Here is an 18,287-nt window from a genome sequence, read left to right as displayed (position 1 = left end):
CAGCAGCTCCTGCACACAGAATGGAAGAAACCACCTGGCGATCTGGCGGCTGGGCTCGTAACGCGGGGCGGTTCTAAAAAGGTACTGGCCAGAATGCAACCATATTGATCAAATGTGTGGTCAGTGTTGCAATATGGGATGACAATATTGCTATGCTTAACGTGAGGTTCGACAGGCACATGGACGATTATTAGCGGACAGGTGAGATAACTGATGGATTACGCACCCGCCCTGCCTTGGACTTCTGTCGTCGCGTCCAAAGAGTTGTAGCCTCGCGCGGGTTTAGCTGCATGCAATAATGATATGCAGAAAATTACTGGTGCAGCACCTGAACTATTCGTAAGATTAAATCATGTAGGCGTAGGAACAGGAGGTGGGGGCTGGGCAGAGCCAGCGGCAGTGCCTCAACTTTCAACGAAACTTTAAGTGGAAAAGACTGCCGTAAGCAACACCGTTTGTTATTTAGTAAAAATATTACTTACTGCGTAATTGTTTGATTGCGTCGTGGCACCTTGTACAGTATTGATTGGGAACCACTTGGCGGTTGTTATATCTGGAGCTCGTGCTCACGAACATCAAATAGGAATGACGGCAAGTATATTTTTTGGACTAGGCCGCCGCATGGCCAATGCGATCGCAGGATTCGAATGACGTTTCCCAGGCGTCCGGGGTGCCTAGATGACCTTGAAGTAGTCCCTGAAATAGTCTGCAATCTTCGCTGGCGTGTAGCTGGGAAACTTAAGGGGCTAGGTCTTAATACTGGCAGGGCTGTGGATTGCACCAAACAATCTGCATGATCATTCGGTCAATGACTAATCAATGATCGGATCAATGACCTTCGTCCCTCGGCTATTTCAGTTCAAAACCCCACACATGTGCGGAGCTTTTTACTGAAATTGCGTACCAACTGCATCACAGTTAAGCCCCCACCCTGTAGGGGAGTCGGGGGCGATGTTCTCCCCCCCCCCTAGCACTTTCTGACAATATTTTTTCGGCATATAGTGCTACGACACCCAAATGTTCAGTAAGCCATGTGACGTTCGCGTGTTTTGACACTCGCAACGTGTTTCTGGGGCTTCTAGTTCTGAGAGATGACGGTTTTTCTAGAAATACTGCACGGCGATTGAGGGACGGTGTGGGCGGCGGGCAGCAGCCGACGAACTCACCGATCCCGCGAGGTGGGCCGATTGATACATTAACCAGCTCCCCATGATGTACGTATGCTCAAAACACACAAAACTACGTACCAATGTGCTCAGAATGAACCAGAAACTCTGTGTGTGTGTGTGTGTGTGTGTGTGTGTTGTGTTTGTGTGTGTGTGTGTGTGTGTGTGTGTGTGTTTGTGTGTGGTGTGTGTGTGTGTGTGTGTGTGGTGTGTGTGTGTGTGTGTGTGTGTGTGGTGTGTGTGTGTGTGTGTGTGTGTGTGTGTTGTGTGGTGTGTGTGTGTGTGTGTGTGTGTGTTGTGGTGGTGTGTGTGTGGTGTGTGTGTGTGTGTGTGTGTGTGTGTGTGGTGTGTGTGTGTGTGTGTGTGTGTGTGTGTGTGTGTGTGTGTTGGTGTGTTTGTGTGTGTGTGGTGTGTGTGTGTGTGTGTGTGTGTGTTGTGTGTGGTGTGTGTGTGGTGTGTGTGTGTGTGTGTGTGTGTGTTTTATGTTGCTGCGTGACATCTTGTCCACATTGGTATTGAGTACTTATATATTGACAAGTAACGCTGAAATACTTTGATTTTCGCCATAAATTGGCCCTTGAATTGGCCTAGTGGTGTCAAAGTTATTGGCATGGCAGCATCAAACTTACAAGTCCTACCTTCCACGGTGATCCTTGGAAGGTACGACCCCGGAGCAAGCTAATAGCTTTTACTCAAGAAGATTCGGATGGTCTGAAATAGGAAATCAGCCAGTAATGTTTGTGCGAAATTGCGTACTCGTTCCTCAGACCTTGAATTTGACCGCAGGACCACACCATGCTAAAAAAAAATGACCACCAGACGCGCTATTATTGTGTTCCGGTTGGACGCCGATGCCCTCGGTGAGTGACCGCATTGGATGCCTCACGGCTGTCAGAATCACAGTACCTTCGCCTCCCCTCCCCACCCGGTCAATGCCACGCTCCAAAAGTGGCTTCCGGCTCGTCGATAACCAGCCAGGAACAGCCGTCAGAGAAACAGGACAGGTGTCTCGATGCTTTATTTTTCGATAACACTTAAATGATTGCGAGAACAACTAGGTATCGACTAAGAATGCGGATACGACAATACTAAGCGGTGAATACGTGGCAGCGCTTGCCGGGGACGACCGGAGCCGCGTCCTCCCGCCCGTCAAAACAAAACTCAACAACCTACGTCTCACTGTCCTATATACACGTGAATAAATAGTCATCGCGCATCCCGCATTGTCTACTGTATCTACACGCCTCGACCTGGTACCGTGTCTTTCGCGTGCACGCCGTCCGGCCAGACCGCCCGCTTATGGAATCGTACCCTGTGAAACGTGACGCCCTCGCCGCGCGCTCCGCTGGCGCCACCAGCGCGCGGCGCTCCCAGACAAGTACGGTAAACAACGTAAACTAGGAATCACAGATACTGAAGACGTCTTGCCGCGCCTTCGACGTCGTCTGCTCGACCAACGAAAGAATGACCTCGCCCGCGCAGGGTGGGGTAAGCTCACCAGGGCTGGGCGCGTGGCGGCGGTCGACGCCCGCCACAACGGGCCGCCACGCCAACAAGGAGGAAAAGAATACTCTGCTGTTTGTACGACAGTGTACCCATAACCACAGTCGCTGATCGCCAAATGACAATGGCACCATGATATGCGTGTAAATCAGACTGATCGACGGATAGCTCTGAGACTCGGGCCAGTGCCGCGACGGGCAGCCGCTCGCCCAGTGCATATCTGAGGGAGCGGGTAGCGGCCGTGAAACAGAGCCAAACGACCGCGTCGCGAACGTGGCCCTCATCGGCGCGCGGCCACTGGTGCCGGGCCAGCAGCGCTCCGCAGAGGTCCACCGACCGCAGGTCAGGTGCGGTCACGCACAGCGGCTGGTCGATGGCAGGCGGTGTGTCGGGCCGCCCCGCTGGCCGGTCGGCCGGCCAGCGCCAGTAACGGACCGCGTCACGACGGCCGGCCCGACGGCCTGGTAACTGAGACTCGGCCCGGCCCGCCGCCGGCCGGCGCCCGCTGTCGCCACGCTGTCTGCCGGTGGTCCTACGACTGCGGCGTGTACCAGGCGGGTGACTTTAGCGCGTCGTAGCTGCCGGGAGACTTGGGCGAGCTGTGGTAGAGGTGGAAGCCGGCGGGGTCCGGGTACAGGCGGCCCGGCTCGCCCCCGAACTGGCCCTGCTCCAGGCCGGCCAGGTACGGGTACGGCTGCGGCTTGAACGGCTCAAAACGCGGGTCGAACTGGTCGCCGTGTGGCGCTTTGTCCCGCGGCGACACGGACGACGGCGGCGTCATCGTGTGGTACTCGTAGCCGGTGGGAACGGCGGTGGCGCCGTACGGCAGCGCGTATCCGTCTGCTGCCAACTTGTAGAACTGTTCGTTGTAGGCCTCGCCGCCGGGGGGTGTAGGCAGCATGTTCTGCATGTCTGGGTAGTAGGCGCGACTGGCGGCCGCCTGAATGTTGGAGCGGATGACGCTCTCGCGGCTAGCGTACAGCTGGCGCAGCAGGGTGGAAGGCCGGCGCCTGGCCACCGGCGCCGATCCACTGGATGGTCGGCCGCTGCTGGTTCTTGAGCAGCGCGTCGGCGCTGAAGTCGGTCGGCTCTCCCGGCAGGTGCTTCGACATGGCCGACTCGAGCTCCTTCACTGAGCTCGTCTCGTCGGCCGGCGCGCAGCGGGTCGGCCTCCAGCGGGCTGGCTCGCGGCCGTCGAGCGGGCCGGCGGCTCGCGGACTGGCCGCCGCTGGACGCGGCTCGGCTGCCGCCTCCTCCGGCGCAAGCTTCCGCTTCCTGCCGCGCGCCGCCGCGTCCGTCGACGTCGGCGCGGCCGCCGTCGGCACCGACAGGCCCAGCGCAGCGGCCGGCTCGCGCCGTTCGGGCGGCTCGAACGCGGCGCCCGTCTGCCGGCGGGAGCAGACGCGGTTAGTGAGGCTGGCGCTCCGGGTCATGCTGCCCAATAGTGCCGACAAACGCGAAACTCCGGCGGCTTCAGACAGCTGACTTACCACCGGGCGTCCAGCCAGTGGTCAGTCAGGCCTCACCGAATGTTCATATAACCCTGGGTGTGTTTGCATCGCTGTTGGGCGCAATGGACTGCCATCGCTATTGAAGTGCCGAAGCACACCAGGGGTGATCAGCACTTCTAATGCGTGTAACTTACTAAACGCTTGAGCTGCACCATGCAAAGCTAGCATCATATCTAAGTGATACTATATTATATGAGCTTATTAAAAGAAGAACCGAAAGTGTGCGAAGAGACGTGAGACCTTTATTGCCACTTTACCTCGGTTTTCACTTTGGTGTGGTCTTGCGGTAGGTGCTTGGCAGGACCTTTGGAGTCTGCCACGCCATCTATGCGCAGCTCGCCTGCGTTTTCACTGCTCCCTGGCGACGATTCTGAAGCCGCACTGCTGCCATCTGAGAGAGGGCGCAAGTGTCAGCCATGTTCCGACCACCTTTCCCAGCGTTGTCAAGATGGGTGGTCTCAGATGAATGGTGCTAGCGTTGAACAATGCTCGGTCTAGAAGGTTGCTTATTTTTGTGGTTCTAAAAAGCTTCCACGAAAATAAATAAAAAGCATCGCATCATCTGAACCGGAGACAGAATAGCGACAAGCCACCGACGAGTGACTATGAAATAGGCGCATGGCCGCGAGAGAGAGAGAGAGAGAGAGAGAGAGAGAGAGAGAGAGAGAGAGAGAGAGAGAGAGAGAGAGAGAGAGAGAGAGAGAGAGAGAGAGAGAGAGAGAGAGAGAGAGAGGAGAGAGAGAGAGAGAGAGAGAGAGAGAGAGAGAGAGAGAGAGAGAGAGAGAGAGAGAGAGAGAGAGAGAGAGAGAGAGAGAGAGAGAGAGAGAGAGAGAGAGAGAGAGAGAGAGAGAGAGAGAGAGAGAGAGAGAGAGAGAGAGAGAGAGAGAGAGAGAGAGAGAGAGAGAGAGGAGAGAGAGAGAGAGAGAGAGAGAGAGAGAGAGAGAGAGAGAGAGAGAGAGAGAGAGAGAGAGAGAGAGAGAGAGAGAGAGAGAGAGAGAGAGAGAGAGAGAGAGAGAGAGAGAGAGAGAGAGAGAGAGAGAGAGAAGACTCACCAGGCCTGTCCGACCCGTCAGCTGCGTGGCCACTGCCGTCATCCGGCTTCAGATGCACGCTGCCTGCCACCTGGGAGCCGTCCATGAACACGCCGTCGTGCTCCGTTCGGCTGAAACGAGGCTCCCCGGTCAGTGATATTCGAATGAGATCTTCGACATAGAAATCTCATACACACGCCTCGCCGTTTTACGATACCGGCTCCGGCCAAAACCATGTACCAGAGACGCCCAGAACTGTCGATTTCTCGTAAAAGTAAAAGAAGGATTTCTTGTACACATTAATATGTCGACCATCTGCACGAGCTAAAAATGTAGAGGAGTACAAAATTGCACAATATCATGTTACTATTGTATGTCTACCAATTCATATGGTTGCATTTGGCAGACCAACCGGCATGGTCGGCACTACTTATAGAAAGCCAGCTCCCTCGCGCATCTCCAGGCGCCATATAAACTCGCTCTGGGATGAAGCAATGCCGCAGTCAGCCAGCACATCCTAGTGTGGATCTGTGCCAGCTCATTTAACGTCCACCGTCGGCATAGTCCGACACTTACGATACATAGTCCGACACTTACGATACATAGTCCGACACTTACGATAGTTTAAGGTCCGTCGGCATAGTCCGACACTTACGATACATAGTCCGACACTTACGATAGTTTAAGGTCCGTCGGCATAGTCCGACACTTACGATACATAGTCCGACACTTACGATAGTTTAAGGTCCGTCGGCATAGTTCGACACTTACGATATCACGTAGTTGACACAGATGATCATCTGCTCTTCGGCGTTTTTGTTATTGCACACGATCGTGGCGCAGGTCTGCAGCCAGGTGAACCCGCCCGACTTGTTGAGCAGGCGGTAGTAGTTGGTCAGCACCTGTCCTTTGTTCAGCACTGTGGCACAACACAGCACGTCAGTGACGTCAGCACGTCAGCACGACAGTTGACAGTGCAGTGGCGTGAAGGCGTAGTCTGCCGATGTCCGGCGAGCACGGGCGTCATTGGTGAGTCGCACAGCGCCTCTGTCATAAGGCGTGGGTAATATGATGGCAACGCACTGAGCTTTGATAGAGCAGACTTCACACCCACACGGTCCGGTTCATCTGGCGGCGGAGGATGCCGGAACGGAATCGGTGCAACGGACGCGACCCAGAGCGAGCCTGGCCGACACCGATCAGTCAGGTCACGAGCTGACACGTTCAGGACACCGGCAGTGCAAGGGTCCAGCGCAGAGCTGTGCGCAGGCGCAGCGAGCCGACAAACGCCAGACCCAACAGCGTGGACGACCGCCTCGCTACTCACGGTCCACGTGCGCCTTCCTGAGCAGGTAGACGTCCGCTCCGTGGCAGAGGGTGTACAGGCTCTGGCCAGTCATGTCATCGGGCGAGTAGTCCAGCATGTCGGACACCCTGGAAGGGCGACAGTTAATACAGGCGCTGGAGAGAGCTCACAGACTACATCACAGCTCTTGCTAGAGGTATTACAGATAAGCTCCTCAGTGCAAAGTGCGTCGGCAATGTGCAATAGGAAAAATACGTTTTATATATGTGCACAAAAATGCATTACACTCGCGTACAAGCCAGCCAGCCAGCCCCTGTCAGACTCGGCGTGACAGTACCCCAGCCAACCCCAGCCACACCCCAGGTGACAGTACCCCAGCCAACCCCAGCCACACCCCAGGTGACAGTACCCCAGCCAACCCCAGCCACACCCCATTTGACATACCCAACCCTCTCAGGCACCCCTCCACCCAACCCCAAGGTGAAGAACCCCAGGCAACACCCCCAGCCACCCCCAGGTGACAGTACCACCAGGCCACCCCAGCACACACCCCAGGTGACATTACACCAGGCAACCCCAGCCACACCCCAGGTGACAGTACCCCAGGCAACCCCAGCCACACCCCAGGTGACAGTACCCCAGGCAACCCCAGCCACACCCCAGGTGACAGTACCTCCAGGCAAACCCAGCCACCCCCATGTTACAGTACCCCACCAGGCAACCCCGCCACACCCCATTTGACAGTACACACCCCAGGCACCCCACCTCACCACCAGGTGCAGTACCCCAGGCAACCCCAAGCCACCCCCCAGGTGACATTACCCAGTGCACCCGCCACACCCCAGTTGCAGTAACACCAGCCAGCCATACCACACCTTAGGTGACAGTACCTCAGCCTGCCCTACCACGCCTTAGGTGACACTACCCCAACCAGCCCTACCACACCCCAGGCGACAATACCCAGACCCCAGGTGACAGTGGGTCCCACTCAGGACCCAGCCGGTCACGCGCCGTGCAGCTCGCTCACTTGGGCTCGCAGTGCGCGATCTGGAAGTCGAACGTGAGCCGGGTCACGAACATGTCGGCGTCCAGCCGAACCTCGTTCACGCTGGGCGGCGGCAGCGCGATCGCCATGGCGACCAGACCCATCAGGTTGGGCGAGGACGGCTTGCGACTGTGCGAGAAGGCGTACTGCGGCCGCAGCCGGCACTGAAGCAGCACCACCTGCGAGAGGGTCGGCCACCGGGTCAGCCAGCAGCGGCAGCCGGCTAGGAGCGACTGACCCGGGATCGCCTTACAGGTCAGACGCACTCACCAGCCAGACGTTTGCCACCCTCTCCAACGCAAGCAGCAACGGCAGCTATCCGACCTTCAGTGATTGCTGACAGTGTCGATGTGCGCCCGAAATGAGTGATTGCTGACAGTGTCGATATGAACCCGAACTTAGTGATTGCTGACAATGTCGATATGAACCCGAAATTAGTGGTTGCTCACGGTATCGATATGAACCCGAAATTAGTGATTGCTCACAGTGTCGATATGAACCCGAAATTAGCACTTAGCCATACGCTGGCCGTATTGATTCCGGTCAGCCAACGTTGATCGGTTTGGTGTCGACCGTACCCGGTAGCCCGGCGTCTTGAAGTGGCAGCCGCGCTTCGTCAGCGTCGACTTCATCCGCACGCAGATGGCCCGATCCAGACCATCGAAGCCGCTGTTGGAGTCCATCGTCATGATGGCGTTCACTGCGGGTGATGGTAGACGGTTATGATGGCGTTCACTGGGAGCCAAGACCGGAGGCTATGACAACACTCGCTGGGAGCCAGAGCAGGAGGCTATGACGGCGTTAACTGAGGGTCAAGACAGCAAGCCGTGATGGCGTTCACTGGGGTTCGGGCGGGCGGCCATGACGACGTTCATCGGGGGTCAGAACATGGGGCCTCGCCGGCGTTCACTGGGGTCCAGCACAGACGGCGAGGGTCGGCATGGCAGAACAGCGCGCCGGCCCGAGCTCGGCCGATATCCGCAAATCCCGGCAGGGGGCGGCCCGACGGCCGACTTAAGCCCGACCAGCGGTAACACTCCGCCCGGCTTGCCGGTCAGGACGTGACCGACGGCGTTACTTCAGAGGAAGAGCGTGCCATGCCGGTCAGGTCCGGGAGGGTGGGTGGTGCCGGTCAGGTCCGGGGAGAGCGACCGCGCCGGTCAGGTCCCGGGAGAGCGGGCCGTGCGTCAGGTTCGGGAGGGTGGGTGGTGCCGCTCAGGTCCGGGGAGGGCGACCGCGCCGGTCAGGTCCGGGGAGAGCGGGCCGTGCGTCAGGTTCGGGAGGGTAAGTGGTGCCGGTCAGGTCCGGGGAGAGCGACCCCGCCGGTAAGGTCCGGGAGGGTGGGTGGTGCCACAGCCCGACTTTGGCCGCGGCTGGAGCTCGCCGGTCAGCCTTTGTGTGGCTTGTCTTTCTCCGTCATGGACGCACGGTCGGAAGCATAGCCAGCACACACAAACCCTCCTGAGCGTAAGGCAGTGTAAGGCAGTGTCCGGGAAGAGCGAGCCGCCTGGGTGTAAGGCAGCGTCCGGGGAGAGCGAGCCGCGTCGGTCAGGTCCCGGGAGAGCGAGCAGTGCGTCAGGTCCGGGAGGGTGGGTAGTGTCGGTCAGGTCCCGGGGGAGCGAGCCGTGCCTCAGGTCCGGGAGGGTAGGTGGTGCCAGTCAGGTCTGGGAGGGTGGGTGGTACTGGTCAAATCTGGGGAGAGCGAGCCGCGCCGGTCAGGTCCCGGGAGAGCGGGCCGTGCGTCAGGTCCGGGAGGGTAGGTGGTGCCGGTCAGGTCCGGGAGGATGAGTGGTGTCGGTCAGGTCCAGGGAGAGCGAGCCGCGCCGGTCAGGTCCAGACCTTGGTTAGGTCTAGGTCTGATTAGGCGCGGCGGCCGCTCTGAATGTGATTGGTCGGCGGCCGTGACGCGGCATATAGAGAATATAGAGTAAAGGCAAGAAAGGCAAGGCAAGAAAAGCAAGCAAGGCAAGAAAAGATGACACGGCATATAGAGAAAAGGACAGAGCCACAGATTTAGTTCGAGCCACACTGCCTCACACTCAGGAGGGTTTGTGTGTGCTGCCTATGCTTCCGACCGTGCGTCAACGACGGAGACAGACAATCCCCACAAAGGCTGACGGGCGAGCTCCAGCCGCGGCCGAAGTCGGGCTGCGGCCGCCGGCCGCCGGCAGGATGTGGGCCACGTGCGCCAGCCGCACGGCCGCTCCATAAAGTATTTAGCCTCGGATGGGTCCCGGGACGATTTAACCGGCGGCGGATTTTGTTTTATAGCGGCCGTTACAGTACTTTATCTGAGGAAGCCGGAGTCGAGTCCAGCACGTTTTATTGAGAGACAGCGAGAATTCGGCCGACGCCGCCGCGCCTCTGGCGCATACCAAACACTACAAAAGGGATCTCCAATCCTTTTAAAGTCATTCTGAGCAATAATTAGAAACACACGCCGTCTCTGGCGGGGTGGAGGATAGCTGGTCCTGCGTGGCGAAAGATCGTCCAACTATTTGACTGAACATTCCTAGGGTTCATTAAGTTTTTGTTCTTGAAGAGCACTTGGAATCACCATAATTCACAACAAATTAATCACTGGTTCACCGAGGTTCAACAATGGGGTATACAACCACTAAAACGCTCTAAACGCTGGTACAATTAATTTTGACTACCATGTTCTGAGGCTGAAACCTACTGGAGGTGAAACCCGTGGAGGCATGTTTTTTACAAGATTAAAACGGATTCCACACAGCGAACTAGATGTAATTGTCTATCACAAAATGCATTAATTTGTTTTTCTATGAGCAACAGGAATGCTTCCGTTGGATTCTGCAGCTATTTATTGCCCGGGTTGTGGGTATCAACGTTCGACCTACCGTCCGTGTAGGTAGGTGTCTACCGACAATTGACCCACAGTCCAGGTTGTGGGTGCCGGGTTGTGGGTACAGACAGTTGACCCACCGTCCGGGTTGTGGGTGCCGACAGTTGACGCCCCGCCGGGTTGTGGGTGCCAACAGTAAGCCCACCGTCCGGGTTGTGGGTGCCAACAGTTGACCTGCCGTCCGGGTTATGGGTGCCAACAGTAAGCCTACCGTCCGGGTTGTGGGTGCCAACAGTAAGCCTACCGTCCAGGTTGTGGGTACCGACAGTTGACGTACCGTCCGGGTTGTGGGTGCCGACCGGGCCGGCGTTCTCCTCGCCGGGCGAGGCCAGAGGTCGGCCGTTGCTCAGTGTCAGCCCCGTGTGCTCGGCGAACTCGGCGTGGTCCTGAGAGTGGATGTAGTCGAAGATGCTGCTGCCGCACATCTCCACCTGGAACGCCTCGCGGTCAGTATGGCTAACACACCATCCTCCCAACAAGGCCGGGTCAGGGAGCAACGCGTGCGGACGGCCCACCGGAACATCAACACGGTACAACTCCCTGGCTGAGCCTGGCCCAGACACAAGGGGCTGCGCAATCTTTAAGAGCTAGTGCAAGGCACTGGGTGAGGGGTACCGTCGGAGCCCTCACGTCGCGCGCGTGAAACAGCTGCAGCAATTGTTATGATCTTTTCTACTTGTTTGTAGTGCCCCGTCGCCTGCATGCTGTCACTCGATGCACGCAACACAGTGGCGGTCAGTTGCCTTCCAGGTCAAATGTCTTGTCTGCTATTGGTGATCACGGGGAGACCGACACACGGGGCTGAGCCCGGCGGGCCTGACCTCAGGAGACCCCTGAAGCCGGGCTGTGGTTCCACCTGACCAGGTCACAGTGAATAGGAAGACGCGACTGGGGTTCCGCCTGACTTGACCAGAGTATATATTGAGACACGGCTGGGATTGAAAGTGGCCAGACCACAGTAAGTATTGAGACATGGCTGAGAGTTCATATGACCAGACCACAGCAAATATTGGGACACGGCTGGGGCTCCATGTGACCAGACCACAGTAGACATGGAGACACGGCTGGGGCTCCATATGACCAGACCAAGCGGCTGGGGCTCCATGTGACCAGACCACAGTAGACATGGAGACACGGCTGGGGCTCCATGTGACCAGACCACAGTAGACATGGAGACACGGCTGGGGCTCCATGTGACCAGACCACAGTAGACATGGAGACACGGCTGGGTTCCGCATGACCAGACCACAGTAGACATGGAGACACGGCTGGGGCTCCATATGACCAGACCACAGAGCCGGGGACACCACACCACCGTCCTGAGTAAGGGTCAGCATGAGCGGGTCCGGCTCGCGCTATGATGGCTTACCATGCACCTCGATTAGCGTTTAAGAGCCATTAACCTCCGGCAAAAGCAAATTTACCGATATTAGAAGGGAGACTAGGGAACAGGTTTAGCCCAGAGTTATAATATCAATAACGGCCGACAGCGGGCGGCGCCGGCCGCCGACGAACGTTGGCTGGTAAACTGTCAATTTAGTGGGTAATTGTTTGACCGGTCAATCGGCCCTTCAGCGGCCGCATTTGATAATCGCGCCGGCTGAAATATTTCATGATGGGCAGGTCATGAGCGAGGCTTCAACATGATTTATGATAATTGAAAGCTGGACGCTTTTGATGGAAAGTCGGCCGGCACGACCCGCGGCCGGTCGGCCACAATGGCGCGCTCGGTAAGTGTGCCATTTAGCACGGACGGATCCATACCCGACCGCGCCGCCCGGGCGCTGTCTGTGCAGCCTGGGCCTGCTCCAGGCTGGTATCGCAGCGCGCTTTAGGCTTTGCGATGATGTTTTGGGAAATGGAAACATGAGAACATAAACTTCCCAGGCTTGTTATGGACAGGGCGGAAGGCAATAAGCAATTCATCGTGGTGTTATCGGTTTATTCTAAGACACTGCTGTCCACCTATGATAAATGGGTGCATATGGAGTTACACTTTTGTTATGGTCATTTCCACCGCATTCCCTTACGACAGTTCCCTCTAGGAAGGGAACTAGGCCATCTCCCAGCCTGGAGCCTACGAGTCGCAGATCACGAGAAAAAGCATGCTACCTATAGGTCCATTTATAACATGCTTGTGATGGAAAGGTAAAAGCGAAACGTGAAACATAACTGCAGGGGTTATCTGGCTCAGCAAAACCTTTGATCGGAATCGCGAAACACCACTTTGGCAATGACCGACTGGGCCCAGTTTTCACATCAGCTAATCTGATGTTCTGTTGGGCCATATTTTGACATGTTAACTAGGCAGGCGAATGTGGCAAAAATAATACGTACGGTGATGGTAAAGGCAGGCAAACGTGGTATGGGCGAATATCGAATGTAAAATAGTCCACACCAGGAGGAAAACAGCAGACATACAGGATATCTAGGACATCCGCTTCCTTCCAAGAGGTTTCATATCACTGACACGGTATGACACGCTTTGTACAAGATAAATACCAACTTTAATCAAAACAACCACTCACCTGTGACAATCCTAAGTAAATGGACACTGTTTCTGATATGTACAGAAATCTTCCGTCAGTCGCTAACGTGAACGCGAACCCGTCCAGAGACTGAAATGGGTCAGCAGGTTATCAGTCTCCATAATACAGCGAAAACGAAGCATTTACGGTAATAACGAGTTTGATGGAAGCGCTTATTCATGGCCTGAACACATTCAAGTCAGATTCGGTCGGCAATGAAGTCGCCACGGCCACATTGTCAGCTGGAGTCACGCGACGCGCGACCGGTGGGCGGCCGGCGCGGTCTGCAGTATGTGGTGCCTGTGTGGGAACGCCGGTACCGACTCGGGATCCACGGACCTCAGTGAGAGCCTGCAACAGCCGAGAGTGAATGTGAGGCCTGCACAGCGTGAGTGACCTCAGTGAGAGCCTCAACACGAGAGTGCCCTCAGTGAGAGCCGCACATCGAGAGTGACCTCATTCTGCACAGCGAGAGTGACCTCAGGTGAGAGCCTGCAACAGCCGAGAGTGACCTCAGGTGAGAGCCTGCAACAGCCGAGAGTGACCTCAGGTGAGAGCCTGCAACAGCCGAGGGTGACCTCACGTGTCGGGCTGCAGCACCCGAGAGCAGCGTATGCTCCAGCGTACAGCGCACCCTGCCGTCGACCAGCCGGGACCACAGCCGGCCTGGCCTTCAGACGGCGGCCGGGCAGACCGGGCGGGATCCCCCTGGTTGCTGTCGGCGGCCTGACTGTGGGGGCCGAAGCCACGGCGTGGTCCCAGGTCATGGCACTCACTGAAACCGGGCCGGTGGGCTACGGCGCGCCACGAGAACCGTTCGGAGGAAGCGACAGCGGACCCGTAGGCAGCTGTATCGGCCGCCGAGAGCTGCGTTAGACAGCGCGCGTGTGCGCGGGAACGGGACAGGCGCGCGGGCGGTGGCGGAAAACAGAGCGCACGGACATCGCCGGCAGAGCATGGCTCTGTGGTGGTGTGGCTGATGTGAGCTTGTGAGCTATGGTACAACTGCTCGCAATGCGTTTTAAATTTGACAAGGATCTATCAAATACATGTCATTTTAAAACGCAGCCTTAAATGTGTATTTTCATTGCCACCTACAAGATGCTTCGCGATTTGAGATGACAGTTGGACAGGTGTTTGGAGCACCCTTCATAGCTAAAATAAAAATAAAAAATAAGCGAGCTTGACATCAGACATACTTGGGTTTGGACGCCGTGCTGCGGGCAAGGTGGGAACGGCGGGAGAGGGGGGGGGGGGGGGTATGGGCGCGTGCATCGCTTTGAAATAGCCCACAGCAGCGTCAGCACGCCGGCTGCGGTCATTTTCCGGCCCGTCAGTTTCTCCGACTCACTGCGACCGCCCCTGGCGGACCATCGGCTGCAGCTCATCGCCTCCCCTGATCCCCGCCGCGTCGCCCCCCATCGCGCATTAGCACCGACCCCGGGCCGGCTGCCGGACAGCCCGGGAGCAACGCCCCTGGGCGACACCTGAGACCGGCGCCCCCGCTCAGCAGCCGGGGGCAGCCAGCCGCTGGCCCGCGCCGCGGGGCGGCCCAGCTCTCTTGCCGGCCAGAGGTGGTCGGCTCAATGTGGTCACGTGCCACCGATGGTTTTTTATGGGCCGGCCTTCTGGCCTCTGACACGGACGGCCCCCCAATCCACTTACTTCTCCCTCTAAGCGGTTATTAAAGCCCGGGTCACCCCAGCAATTTATGACTGTGTCCGCAGTCTAATTAAGAGAAATGTCTCCCGGTGTGGGGAAATATACGCGTTTATTGTGCGAGGGTGGCACCAGATGATATCTTGATGCGTTGTTTGAGGGAAATGGACGCAGGCCCATCGCGCGTACTCACCCAGACCCTGATCGCAGAGCGAGCTCGCCTTCCCTGTTTTAGAAATGGTTACGCCGCACATGCGGAGTCCAGACAGCGCGCACGCGCTGTCTGGACCATGTGATATTTGCAGGTACACCGAGGACAGGAGCGCAGCCAGTTCGCGACGGAGATGCGACGAATTTGGGCTACCATTGCGACGGAGGCGATTTTTACCAACGAGTCCCGCCCCCATCGACAAAACCTACGCACTGTGAACAGACTGAGACGTCACAAACGCCAAAAGATACAGCTCCTAAAGTACCAATGACCTATTGCTGTTGCTTTGGCCTGGTGCCTGAAACAATTGCTCTAGCTGCATACCGTACATAGACTCACTCGGATATCCGCTAGTTTGTTACTACAACACGGCTGAGGGGCCCTACATGTCGCTGCCCGTGGTAGTGTTTATGATGTTCAATACCAAAACGGTGTTCCTGATCACCAGATCACCTTGTATAAAGCGACGCTCGAACCTGACGGGGGAAGAAATAAGGCACCATGACCCCCCTTGGCGGTGTCACTGGCTGAGGACGGCAGGACGCCAGGGGTCGAACCGATCCCGAGCCCGCCGGACTGCACCCTGGCTATCCCCGCAAGCCGCCGGACTGCATCCTGGCTAGCCCCGCGGGCCGCCGGACTGCCCCCTGGCTGGCCCGCAAGCCGCCGGACTGCACCCTGGCTATCCCCGCAAGCCGCCGGACTGCACCCTGGCTGGTCCGCGGACCACCGGACTGCATCCTGGCTAGCCCGCAAGCCGCCGGACTGCACCCTGGCTATCCCCGCAAGCCGCCGGACTGCACCCTGGCTGGTCCGCGGACCACCGGACTGCATCCTGGCTAGCCCGCAAGCCGCCGGACTGCACCCCGGCTAGCCCCGCAAGCCGCCGGACTGCACCCTGGCTGGTCCGCGGACCACCGGACTGCATCCTGGCTAGCCCGCAAGCCGCCGGACTGCACCCTGGCTAGCCCCGCGGGCCACCGGACTGCACCCTGGCTGGCTCGCAAGCCGCCGGACTGTACCCTGGCCAGCACCACAGGCCGCTGCAGCGTCTCTCCACATTACACCTTTGGTCACATCAGACAATCGGTAGGACCTACCGACGTTTGCAGAGCTTGAAAGTCAGAAATGAACTTCCTAAACCGTTTGAAGTCCCATTTTTGTTGAATGAAGCGACCGCCTGCCCTCCTTCGTTTGTATGCACGAGATCTCTTTCGCATGTGAGCTGCTGCGCCTGACGATTCTGCCCATTCGCTGGAGTGGCGTGGAACCAATCACAATGCTTCTGGAGGCCGGTTCGCTGCACGTGCGGCGGTGAGCTCACAAGGACAAAAGCATCGGCCCCCTGCTGCGCTGAACGGCCCAACCCCACCACTACGTGGCCAGCGTGGGGCCACACGACCAGCAACCAACAGTTACCTCAGGCAGCGCACGTCAATGAGTTCGGACCTTCGTTGGCTGGCTGTCTGACTTGACGCATGCCGCCGCCCTGCAGCCGGCCGTCACCGCCCCTGCGGACGGCTGTCGTCGCCCCTGCCGCCGGCCGTCGCCGCCCCTGCAGCCGACCGTCGCCGTCCCTGCGGCCGGCCTTCACTGCCCCTGCAGCCACCGGCCGTCGCCGCCCCTGCAGCCGGCCGTCACCGCCCCTGCAGCCGACCGTCGCCGCCCCTGCAGCCGACCGTCGCCGCCCCTGCAGCCGGCCGTCACCGCCCCTGCAGCCGACCGTCGCCGCCCCTGCAGCCGGCCGTCACCCCCCCTGCAGCCGACCGTCGCCGCCCCTGCAGCCGGCCGTCACCGCCCCTGCAGCCGATCGTCGCCGCCCCTGCCGCCGGCCTTCACCGCCCCTGCAGCCACCGGCCGTCGCCGCCCCTGCAGCCGGCCGTCGCCGCCCCTGCAGCCGCCGGCCGTCGCCGCCCCTCGATGCTGGGCACCCCTCAAGTGTCAGCCAGACGGCCCGGAGGTAATGCAGTTAAGGTCACTCAAAGTTCCCCTCTATCAAAGCAGGCGGGCGTCGATCTAACAGGATTCTGTGGCGGCGCGAGGGCGCAATCAGTGCCGGTGCCAGCAAAATAAAACGGCTCTGATTGGTGACTGGGGAAGAAAAACAGTACCACAAGGCCGCCACGTAGACGATGCTGCGTATGCGTAGTCTAGCAATTCAAGCTTTCCTCAAGTTTTGAATTCAGCGTCATGTTACAGGTTATAACATACGTCCCATACCGTGGTGCTTTCCAGCGTGATCCGCTAATCGCTACCACAGCGTTGGCACTCTGGCACACCGCAGCAAAATGAGCCCTTGTGAAAATCTTCAGCAGAATAACTGTAAGAGTAAACAATATTTGAGTGGGATGACATAAAGGATGTCGTATTCTAATTCAGCTGAGAAGCGTTTCGAATATCTTGGACTAACGGTAGCTGCATTTCTGCTGGGGCCTTACGGACGCAGTATTGCTGCCGTCAGACGCCCACTGCTTGTGCTATACTTATAATGTTGAGCACGAAACCTGGGACACAAACAGCTTCATCATGGCACATTGTGCGCACAGGACACATGCTTCAGTTTTGAAAACCGCGATGGTCCGCAATGAGTCCGGACAGAAGCGTCACATGGCGTCACTCGGATTTGAACCGTAGCTATCGCGATAACAGCCCGAGGTCCTGGCCACTAGGCTATCACAGCACTCAGTACACCAGCCGCAGTGTGAGCAGGTACGAGTTACCTCCGTAATAACCAGCGCCACGACCTGCGCGGCTGGTGATGTGATAACCAAGGGAGGGTCCCCAGCCTGGGCTCATTTAACGCGCTGCAGGTGTGCTACCTGTTGAACGCGTGGCATCGCTGCCGGACGCCTTCCCCACGCGATTCGTGTTTCAGGTGAGTGTGGGCTCCCTGGTCCGTCCCGGACCGCCCTGGCCCGGCCCGGCTCCACCGGCACCGCTTTGCCCCGCGTCAGCTGCTTTGGTGGCTGCCAGTCCCCCCCCCCCCCCCCCCCTGCGCCGGTCTGACAGAGAGGCCGGCGCCGCGGACGATGCCGACAAATGCGCTGCTCCTGTAAGCCGCCGTCACAATATTGTGGTTCAGTCGGCAGACCGCCGTCCACCTGTCCCGGAAACAAGTCGGGGAGGGGGGGGGGGGGAGGGGAGGGGCGCCCCAGACGGCGACCGTCGGCCTGCTCACAGGCCATCGGTGGCCACTGGACCCAACCTATGATCACGCCGTCCCAATCGATTTTGAATGCTCACGATTGGACTGAATTTGCATGTCAAAGCAAATTAGCGCTATTCATCTGGTCTGAACAATGTGATTTTCTCCGCCTCGTTTACGGACGGTGGCGGCCGGCCGCGCGGCGCGCCAGGAGCCGGCGGCCGGCCGAGCGGCGCGCCGGGAGCCCGCACGCACTCGTCGCCTTCATGAGACGCATTCAGTCGAACGGAGTGGCACTGACCGATGCGGTGTAGTG

At 58.2% G+C, this 18,287-nt stretch overlaps 1 protein-coding gene across 1 annotated transcript in view; it reads right to left on the bottom strand.

Moving 5' to 3' along the window:
- Positions 1-2,175: 2,175 nt before the first annotated feature.
- Positions 2,176-18,287, bottom strand: part of LOC119094296 (protein trachealess-like) — a 108,647-nt gene continuing 92,535 nt past the window's right edge. The window contains 12 exon segments of the mRNA XM_037217369.1: positions 2,176-3,669; positions 3,671-3,811; positions 4,016-4,054; positions 4,438-4,571; positions 5,233-5,342; positions 5,983-6,130; positions 6,539-6,645; positions 7,545-7,741; positions 8,141-8,262; positions 10,706-10,859; positions 12,957-13,046; positions 13,456-13,514. Coding sequence (XP_037073264.1) covers positions 3,202-3,669; positions 3,671-3,811; positions 4,016-4,054; positions 4,438-4,571; positions 5,233-5,342; positions 5,983-6,130; positions 6,539-6,645; positions 7,545-7,741; positions 8,141-8,262; positions 10,706-10,859; positions 12,957-13,046; positions 13,456-13,514 — 1,769 coding nt within the window. The 3' untranslated portion in view covers positions 2,176-3,201.

Source organism: Pollicipes pollicipes, unplaced genomic scaffold (assembly GCF_011947565.3).
Source record: "Pollicipes pollicipes isolate AB1234 unplaced genomic scaffold, Ppol_2.1 Scaffold_4002;HRSCAF=4701_pilon_pilon_pilon, whole genome shotgun sequence".
Classification (NCBI taxonomy): domain Eukaryota; kingdom Metazoa; phylum Arthropoda; class Thecostraca; order Pollicipedomorpha; family Pollicipedidae; genus Pollicipes; species Pollicipes pollicipes.
This window is presented reverse-complemented; position numbering and strand designations above follow the sequence as displayed.